Source organism: Octodon degus, unplaced genomic scaffold, assembly GCF_000260255.1.
Source record: "Octodon degus isolate 3935 unplaced genomic scaffold, OctDeg1.0 scaffold00036, whole genome shotgun sequence".
NCBI lineage: Eukaryota > Metazoa > Chordata > Mammalia > Rodentia > Octodontidae > Octodon > Octodon degus.
In genome coordinates, this window is record NW_004524612.1 from 16,208,180 (window position 1) to 16,218,899 (window position 10,720).

The following is a 10,720-nucleotide window of genomic DNA, read 5'->3' on the forward strand; positions in this document are numbered from 1 at the left end:
GTTCTCCGAGAGGGGGCGGGGCCTGCGTGGGGGCGGGGCCTGAGGGGCGGGGCCGGCGCGCAGCACTCACAGGGCAGCGTCTCGGCGCTGTTCTTCTGGATCATTATGCAGAGCTGTAGCACCAGTTGGGGGGCGCTCTCCAGGAAGGTCTCCAGGAGGCGCAGCATGTTGACGTCTGCATATTCGTACATCATAGCCCAGTAGAAACGTCGCTGGTGTTCCTTCTGCCGCTGGCTCTGAATCCCCAGGTACATGGTGCGGATATACCTGCCAGGAGACAGAACACAGGAGCGTGGGTGGACGCGGGGGCTGCAGTACGACCCAGCAGCGGTCCCTTACCACTACGAGCCACCTCGGCGGTCTCCCCTCCCACCCGCTGAGGGCAGAAGTTCCCAAAAGCCTGGAAGAGAGTCCGAGGTTGTTCCTGCCCAATGTCAGGGTGCTGAGGCCTGGGGTGGGGAATCCTCCCTCTCCTGGACGCCATCCACTCAACTGGACGACGAGCAAGCCAGCCAGTTAAACATCTCGGGTGAGGCCAGCAGGCATGAGGACTGCCCCAGCTTCAGGGTTGGGGGCATTCTGGCAGGGTAACCCCCTCTGGGCACCCTGGAGAGGAAGGTAATTGATGTTTGTGAGTGCCAGTCCCCGGCTGGCCACACCCAGATGGTGAGTGGGTGGGCATAACTCTCACCGATGGCAGAGAGGGACAGCTGGGGCTCTCTTTGAGCAGTCACCTCAGCCGCTCAGGCTGGCATGGATGGCAGAGCATGTAAGAATTGGCCACAGACCACTGCCCACTGAGGTTTGTGTGTCCCTCTCTACCCCAGGGAGGCCCAGAGATGGCAAGGGAGCCTCCATCCCTGGGCAGTCTCCCGTCCACTGATCCCACCCTCAGGATGACACTCAGGCTCTGTGGGAGGACCAAGGGGCAAAGGACATATGCACTGGTAGAAAGCAGGGGCAAACTGGGACCTTGAGCCAGCCGCCCCAGGGCCATGCCCCTGCCCTCTTCTTTCCTCACAGTGCCTCTGGGGTGGTGGACAATCGATGAACGTCCAGAACTTCCAGAAGATGTGCATAGTAGGCCCTCGCCCTGGAGCCATGTCTCCAGCCGCAGGCAAGAGGGGGCTGAAGGTACCAGGCAAAATAGTCAAGAGTCAGAAAGCACTGGGCTTTGTGAGTCCAGTCAGACCAAGAATGGGAACCTTGGCATGGGTGCCAGGCTAGGGGGAGAAGCTGATATACATTACTCAGGCCCTTCTGAAACGCCCAGCCTATGTGCTAAAGATGCAGCGCACGAGTGACACTCCATCGAGGTCCTGCTGTCCTCAAGCATTTCCAAGTGCCCACTTGGGGCTATGGATGGCCCTGTCTGTCCCCACTGCCACTGCCCACCCCTGCCAGCATCACCACAGAAGCCTCCTCACCAGCCCCATAACACTCTGTGCCCTGCACTCTGCCCCATAACAACCTCTTCACCTGCAGCCAAAGTGCTCTTTGCAGATCCAGAGTGTGGCAGTGCCGCTCCCTCTGCTGGCTGCCACAGCTTTCCACTGTGCTCAGAATAGCCCACAGGCCTCACGGCCAGGCCTTCTCACCTCTGTTCTCACAACACCCCTTCTTGTCTGTCTTTCCTGGTTCTCATGACCTCCAACAAATGCACTGGTACTGGGTCTCCCCTTTGCATCTGGAGAACAGTGCCGTGCATTCTGTCTGGGTTTCTGAGAGCTTTTGGAGGAGGTTTGGTAACTGTCCTAAAGGACCAGCCTGGGGATACAGCTCACAGTGGGAGGAGATGCCCCCACTGAGAACTAAAACAAGGGAGAGGCAACTGTAGGGGAGACGATGGGGGAGGGCCCAGGGTGCCAGCTGTGGCCAGGCACCACAGGTGTGCCGGCTCATGAAGCCCTCGGGTGGCATGAGGGCCAGGTCTAGTTATCACCATTTAACCAGTGGGGAGACGGAAGTTCTGAGGTGAGGCAAAGCACTGGATTCTGGTGGTTTCAGGTTCTGTCACTTGCTGGCTATGGCACTTGGCATGAGTTGTTGGCCCTGCCTGGGAATTCATAATGCCAAGGAACTAGAGGAAATGCTCAGAGATGGAGTGAGGGGGCTGCTGCACCTCATCCCATCGGTAGAGCTGTGGATCACCAGGGAGGGAGAGGGATGGAAATGCACATACCAAGACAGGGAAGAGGGACAGAGAAAAACAAAAAGCAAAAAAAAAAAAAAAAAAAAAAAAAAAGCAAAAAGAGAAAGAAGTAGGAGGAAACCAAAGGAGGAAGAGAGAAAGGCATCCAGGACAGCCAGGTACTGTGGCTCTCACCAATCAGAATGGGTCCCCGGATCCAGAACTCAGCTCTGCCCTCACACCTGGGCATACTCTACCAGGGACCAGACTACAAAGGGAAACACTCAGACCTCAGAATCTGCCCGTCCTACCCACACAAGTGGCCAGCTGCTGAAGGACTGAGGGTATGGCAGAACTGATCCTATCTATGTGGGCCCTGAGGTGACGCCAACCCTGAGGTCTGCCCTTCCCAGGGCAAGACAGGCCCTGCCCTGCTCTTCCCCCTCCAGCTCCCTGAGGCCTGGCCCCTCTGCCAACCAAGGCCAGGCACAGGGAAAGCCTCAGCCCCCCACATGCTAATTGGACTGGAACACTTGCAGAAGCTGACCTATCTCTTCTGGGACAGCCTCCCAGGGCACAGGGGAGGCAAAGCTAGAGCTGTCCCAAGGCCCAGCAGCAAGCAGGTGGCCAGGCACAGAGAATCTATCTTGTCTGACTTGCATGTCAGCCTCCTGTTTAACCAAGCACTCAGTCTCTCCCTGGAGTGAGAGCTAAGTGAGGGTCCAGCTCCCTGCCCTCCCTGATACCCCCAGGGCTGCCCTCATCCCACCTCTTGGGAGGTGGCACACAGTTAGGTCTCCACGCTGACCCAGCTTGCTGCTGCTTTGTGGGCTAGGACCCCAACATCAGAGAGTGAGCTGACCCTTGACATAATCACACAGGGATGGTGAGGCAGAGCTGTGATGTCTGGCTCCCTGTCATTACTTGTCCCCCAACAGCACAAGCAAAGCTCCTGCCCTCCTGCCCACACATGCTGTTGTCTCCAAAGGTGCAGCCATTACTCTTCTGAACGTCCCCAGATTTGCCACTCCGTTTCTCAGGAAACACCATCTGGGGCTGGCAGCGGCGTCCCTTCTTTCGCCTGCCTGCAGTCCTCCCGCCTGTCTCCGTTGGGTTGGTGTGGATGACCTCTGATGCCACCCGCCAGCTACTGCCAGCTGGTTCTCCAGCTCCTAGCGTAAACAACCTGGCCGGCAACCACACGGTGGCGCCAGACTCTAAGCGTCACAGGAGGGACGTGGCACACCGGTGATCTCATACCTAGGGCACGCGCTCTCTGCGACAGACAGCGCAGGTGCAGGGGTGTGAGGCGCGGTGTGCCCCGAGGTGTAGCATCCGAAGGGTAAGGCACGAGCCACGCTTCAAAACTCCCAAGCCCTCCCATCCTTCTCAGGCTCCAGAATGCTTGCCTCCCCCAGGAAGAGGCTCAGGAGAGAATACACCACCCTGCTCCTCCTGGATCTGCTTCCACATCTGTGTCACCTCCTGTCACACTGTCTCACCCTAAGAACATTGGCTCCTATGGTGTCTGTGTAGAGAGGGCCTGGAACTGGGCCCACAGGACCACGTCAGCATGGGAGCGTCTCCTCCTGACATGACCCTGGCCGCCCCAGGAAGGATGGCTGCAGGGCTTCCCACCTTTCATCACCTCATTCCTCAAGCAAGTGGCTTTGCATAGCATGAAGTGTTAACTGCTTTAATCCTTATAACCACCCTATAAGATGGGCACGATATTCACTTCATCTCCCTGCAGCACAGAGGAGAAGACATTCCTCAGTTCATTGAGCCACGTAAGTGGCCACACAGAGCTTTGCACCAGGCAGACTGGTCCCAGGCCAATGCCCTTAAGCCCTGTCACACACCTCACAGGGACTCCATTTCTCTCTGCCTCCAGGACCATTTCTCTCTGCCTCCAGGCTGCTCCCCTCGTGAAAATGGAGAAGCAGGGTCTTCAGCTGTGTTACTGCGGGGGCATCTCATGTCTCTGCATCTTGGTCCAGGGTGGAGTCCAGGACATGTGACAGGAGCAGACATTGCTGAGAATGAGCATGTCCCGCATGGGCAGGACAGCAGAGGCCACCATCTGTGGCAGTGAGCCCTGCACCCAGGGTGTGTGCTTCCTGTCTCCCTGTCCACAACTGTGCTCACTGCTGCACTTTCCCTTGGAGCTGTGGACTTGTTTGCAGCTCCCTGTCCCCAACCCCAGAGCCCTCGAGTTCTGTGGGCCTGCTTTTCTACATCACCACCTCAAAGAGGCACAGAGGCCATTCTTTTACTGTTGTCTCAGCCGATGCCGAGAGAGGCTGTGATTTTCCCAAAATCACTCAGCCTGCCATGGTTCAGGCAAACTGGAAAAGATTTTGCCCAGACCATATTGTTCCACTGGGAATTGTCACGGGCTCTGCCCAAACCTGACTGCTAAGGAAAATAAGCAATTTCCACAAGGGGCCAGAGGCAGAAGAGATTTGCCCATCAGGACTGACAGTCCCTTGCTTGCAGAGGTGGCCTTTGAAACCTTGAATTTCAAGGTCTCAAGAGAAGAACCCACCCTGAAAGGAATTCACCCCACACAGGGCTGAGCCCAAATCTTATGAGAACCACTCTTCAAGAAAGGAGTAAGTTCTGCCAGTCACTTAAAGTATAAACAATGCCATATCTGCACCCTTTTTTCTGGAAAATGGAAAAGGAATGCAGATCTCCTCATTCATTTTATGAGCCCAGTTATTACTCTAACAAGAAAGCCAGACAAACTTGACACAGGAAAATGAAACTGCAGACAACAGTGCTCCTCTAAATGCAGATGCAAATATCTTGAAAATATTAGCAAATCAAATAGTATGTTGATGGAACGATATGCCAGATCCAACTGGGGTTTATCTGTGAGTTAAAAGACTAGTTCAATATTCAAAAGACAATTGAATAATCTATGACATTATTCATGAAAAACAGCCATCACATCAATGGATGCAGAAAAAAAGACAGTTGACAAAATTTATCATCCACTCCTGATTAACAAAAGGGGGGGGCAGGGAGACAGCTCAGTGCAATAAATGCTTGCCTGGCAAGGGCAAGGTCCTGAGTTTGATCCTTGGTACCACAAAAAAAAAAAAAACACTTCTCAAAAAACTAAACATAGAAGGAAATTTTCTTATCCTGATGTAGATACGGGGTGTTTATAAAAACCTATAGTTAATATCATACTCAGTGATAAAAAGTTAATATCATTCTCAATAATAAAAGATGGAATGCTTTAGCCTTAAGGTCAGGAACAAGGCTACGATGTCTGTCTCCCTGCATCTCTGTTATTTAGCATCATACTGGCAGGCCAGCCCATGCACAAGGCCAAAGACAAATACATTAGAAAGATCGTTAAGAAAGAAGTAAAGCTGCCCCCAAATGTAAGTGACATGACTGCCGAGACTGAAAACCCAAAGCAGCTACAAACACTTCAAAGAAATCATTAATAAATACAGCAACGTCTCTAAAGTATATCAGCATATAAAAATCAATAGCATTTTATGAACTATTAATGGAAAATTGAAACTCTAAAAATATGTTATTTAAATTAGGTCCAAAAACAAAATTCTTAGATAGAAAGTCTAATAAAATATGCAACATTTTCATGCTGAAGCTACAGCATGATAACAAACTAAATCAAAGCAAATATGGGTGATAGGAGACACAGTAAGCTCAGGGATTGGAAAATACAATATTGTAAAGGTGACAGTTGTGTCCAAATTGATATATATTAGAAGTAATTTCAATAAAAATACCAGCAGCATGTTTTTTTGTTTTTTGTTTTTTTGCAGGTCCCAAAATATAAAATGATAAAATGATAAAGACCTAAAATAGCTCAAACAACTTTGAAAAAGAATAAATCTGAAGGGCTGGTGAGATGGCTCAGTGGTCTAAAGCACCTACTTAGAACAAGCTAAGCTAAGCAAAGCACAGGGACCGCGGTTCAATCCCCCAGCACCACATGCCAGCCAGCCCCGCCCCCCTGGTGGGCTGAGCTGGCCACACACACACACACACACACACACACACACACACACACACATAAATAAATAAAATTTTTAAAAAAAGAATAAATCTGAAGAAGTCACACCATGATTAGGGTACTTACTATAAAACTACAGACAGTGTCATATCAGCAGGGAGCAAAGTGGATTAGGGGAACAGAACAAAGCCCAGGAACAGACCACATACTTACAGCTGATTTTTTGTTTGTTTGTGGTACCCGGGATCAAACTCACGACCTTGCACTGGGCAGGCAGGCGCTCCTGCCAGGAGGCCACCAAGCTGTGCTCTCCTGAGAAGCAAAGCCTGCTGCCTCCATCTTTCCCTGACCTTTACTTCAACCCTCTTCACTGAAATATGCAGATCTGGCTATATCAAACCAGATGTTCCCTTAATTGGCTAAAAGAACGTGAGCAAGTCCCATTGAGAGACCAGCATGGCTGGTGCGCGTGAGTAACAATTCCTCCTCTGCCGATGGGAGTGGGGGTTTCAGCAAGAGCCTGTGAGATTCCAGACCTAAGACGCGAGATGGCATCTCAGTTAAGGCCACGAGACTCAGAAGGAAGTATGCCTTCCTGGCAGTAAAGGTGCCAGCCTTGTCACACTGCTAATTGGAGACCTTTATGCCTGGTACAAAATTGTTCTGTTTCTCATTACAGCTGATGCCTGCAAAGTTTCTTTTCCCTAGCACCCTGCCACAACTCCCACCTGCTCCTGGATTGGTACCAATAAAATCTATGAGATTTGGGGCTTGGACTTTTGTGCTACAGAGAACATGGGTCATCCCAGACCTCCTCAACTGAAGAGTATTCTCTCTTTGTCTCTCTCTTGCACCCATGTGCCATCTCACCAGGTGCGAGATCTGAACCTTCCACGGGGTTTTTGGCAAGTTCTTACAGAGGTGCAAAGTCAGCTTAATTGAAAAGGGCAAGTCTTCCCAGTGACACAGGAATGATTTGTCAATCATTCACATGCAATGTTGAACAGATGTAGCATAGATTAAGATGTAAAAGAAAGACTTTAAGAGGAAAACAGGAGAAAATCTTTATGGCCTTGGCTTGGGCAAATAGTCCTTACTTATGATAGGACTGTTCCATAAAATCATGATCCATAAAAGAAATTTTGATGAGTGAAACTACATTAAAATTAAAAATTTATTTTATGTGGTGGCATTAAGAGAAGGAAAAGAGAGGCTAGAGTCGTGATGGTGAACCTTTTAGCGCATTTGGTGATACAGCCTGCTGTGGCACACGTGCCGTAGGCTCGCCGCCGCCAGGCCAGGAGAACATGCCAGGAATCCACATGTTGAGGAATATTTAAGACTCTCAAAAGCCAGGAGCAAGACAGCAGATCAATCTCGTGTTCAAACTGGGCAAAATGTTTGAACAAATCTTTCACCAAAGTAGGCACACAATAGCAAACAAACACAAGAAAAGACTCTACATTGTAAAATCAGGAAACAAATATAAAATTACAATCAAAAGCACACGATGAGTCAATACTTCATACTATGGAAATCACTAAAATTGCCAGTACTAAACTGGCAATATTGAGTGTGGAGGAAGGGTAGAGAAACAGGAATGCTCACGTCATTCACATCAGGCAGGGATGAAAGCAGACAGCCAGGCTCCCTAGAAAACAGCCGAGAGTCGCATAAAGTCAACCATACTTTCTCCCTGTCACCCAGCAGTGCCACACCTGGATTTTTATTCTGGAAACAAAGTCTTGTGCCCCCACAGTTAACATGTACACAATTGTTTTCTCAGCCCTACTCATAGTTGCTGATTGGCCCTCAACAGGCAGATGTATAAACAAACACGTACATCCATACCAGAGGGTGCAGGGCAGGTCCACCGATACAATGGCCCTATGGCCCTATGGCTGCAGGACCTGCCTCTGCTGATAGTCACATGCCCTGTGGTTCCATTTAGGTGACACTCCAGCACAGGGTTGGCTCTGGGACTGGGTGAGCGATGTTCCTAGACTCATGAGGGGGTTATGTCCTGATGCGGCTGTCTTAAAGTGAAACTATTATATGCCAAAACGGCATCTGATAAAGCCGACCACCGAGACCCACCCTAGGGCACCAAAAGGGTTGGCTGTTTCCCTTGGGATGGGCAGCTGTCAGCATCAAGAGAGGACTGTATGCGCTGGGCGGAGACCACGGCAGGGGCTGAATTCCACCCCGATCCCGTGTGGCAGAGCAGGCAGCACTCTCCCCCCATGGCCACCTCAGGGCTGTCCTGGGAGCAAAGCCACACTACCAAGCACTCGCCTTCCCCAGGGCTGGGGCCTTCTTTGCAGGCCTCAGGAGCAACTCTTGGTCAGGAGCAGGGCTGTTTACCCATGACACGGATGTGTGCCCACTGAGCACGACCCCACATGCCACACATTTTTCCTTTGCAGAAGTCTAGTGGACCTGTCACCAGCAAACCGCTTTGATTCCCGGCTGGTCAGTGCCCGGACCCAGGGATTCTCTCCAGCCAGAAACTGACTTGGGAGCCAGAAGCTCCCCGCTGTTTTTTCTGGGGCCAGGACCACCAGGCAAGTGGCTCTCTGTGAATGGGGTGCTGGGCCAGGGAGCAGGCAACTCAGCTGCCAGTGATTGGACCTCCAGATCAGACCCCTCAGATGGAGTGGGGATGGAGTAGGGTCCCCAACTCCTGAGAGCACCAACCCCAGGGGCTCCTTTGGAGATGGGAACAGATGGAAAGGGACTTGTAGTCACCAAGCTGGTGTCTGTCACCCACACGATAGGCTGCTGCTGAGGACATTTGGAAGCTGTGCTTAGGCTCTGTCCCACACAGGAGCTCTGGAGGACTCTGCAGAACACTTGCGGCCTGCAGAGGCACAGCGGCAGGCTCTGGCCCCAGCTTCCTGACCACAGAGTCTTCTTGGTCGCGTCGCCAGGTGGCTGCAGAGGGCTGTGGAGGCTGTGTGGACCTGGAGGGACTGGACTGGGCTTGACTGGGCCTGACACCGCACTCCAGCCCCAGCCCTCTGCATCTCAGGCAGTGCCACCTACAACCCCTTAGCTCATCAAGGAGGCCCTGGGGCCCGAGGCCAGGAAAGCACAGGGCTCCCCAGAGGCCCAGCCATGGCACCTCCAGCAGTGGCAGCTGGGCCCCAGAGTGTACTCTAACCCTTTCAGGCTAAGTTCTGTTCAGCACTTTCCAGAAAGACACACAGAGCCCACCCCAAAGGCAAGACAGGGCTTCTCTGTGAAGTTAATAATAGTCACCCACCTGTGGGCTCTTTGCTGTCATCAAAATGCCTCTGTATCTCTGGTACATGTGAACACAAGTGGCCATCTGAGGGGGCTGCACCCCTATCCTGGGTGTGGCTGCTGCACACACAGTCTTCCACATCCATGCACACTCCTGCACCCACCCACAAGCCACCCACGTAACACAGTCCACATGCGGACACACTGTGGATACACTGTGAGGACACATGGTGCCACAGAGGACACACACACATATCCCCAGACATCACACACACACACACACACACACACACACACACGCACGCACACCACCACCACCTCCACCTCCACTTACTTGTGAGCACACAGTTACACCTGCCTGGCCCGTACCAGCAGTCAACCTGCATTGCAAGTCTGTCTGTCTCCCTTAATGAGGGCCTGTTTCTGGCCATGTGCAGCCACTGTGGCATCCACAGGGAGGCTGCATGGAGGGAGGCAGAGGGCCAGCTGCCAGCTTGGCCCCTGGGAGCCACACATCAGATTGGAGCTATTTTTAGCCCTTCTTGTCCATGCGTCTGACATCAGCGGAGCCCCGGTGGCCGCTGGGATGCAGGAGAGAGCAGGCATGAAATGGCACTTCTTCCCAGGCCCAGCGGAAAGGAAGGAGAAGCAGCTGAGAGCTTCAGGGCCAGGTGGCACAGAGTAAGTGCCATCCAGGGTCTTGCTGGACACGAGGTCTCGATAGTAGGGTGGCCTGAGCTTCCCTTGGGTGGATAGCGCCCACCCACCTTACTCCAGCCTCTTTTCCCACTAGCATAAGGGGCCCAGGCCACCCCCTGGCTCTCCAGCACAAACCTGCTTAAAAGATCCATGTCTCAGAGACATGCCTTCCACCCCCCACTATAACCTCCCAGGACAGAGACCCAGTTTGGAGTTTTTGTTCATCTTCGTTTCTCTGATAGGAGGTACACTGCTTGGCACAGCATGGATGTCCAGTGGTTTTTGGTTTTTTGAGATAAAGGTCTTGTTAGGTAGTTCAGGCTGGCCTTGAACTCCATATCTAGCTTGGGCTAGCCTCCAACATGCAGTGACCACCCTGCCTCACCCTCCTGAGTACTGCGATTTCAAATATGTGCCACCATTCCTAGTTCATCTGCTGCTTTCTAGTGAATGAATGAACAAACTGAGCATGTGTTTGGCAAACTCCTGGAATTCTGGGAAGCTCAGATGGTCACATTCCAGGCTCCCAGACAGGGCCAGGAAAGGCCCTTTTCTCTGGCTCCAGCTCACTTTGAGGCCTCATGGTGGTTCAGAGAGCCAAACGAGCCTCCCTCCCTCCCTCCGTCCCTCCCTCCCTCCCTCTC

General features: G+C 52.1%; 1 protein-coding gene across 1 annotated transcript in view; it reads right to left on the reverse strand.

The window, feature by feature from the left end:
* The window catches only part of Xkr6 (XK related 6), a 235,644-nt gene that overhangs the window by 24,072 nt on the left and 200,852 nt on the right, over positions 1 to 10,720 (reverse strand). The window contains exon 4 of the mRNA XM_023714734.1: positions 71 to 267. Coding sequence (XP_023570502.1) covers positions 71 to 267 — 197 coding nt within the window. The remainder of the gene's footprint in view (positions 1 to 70; positions 268 to 10,720) is intronic.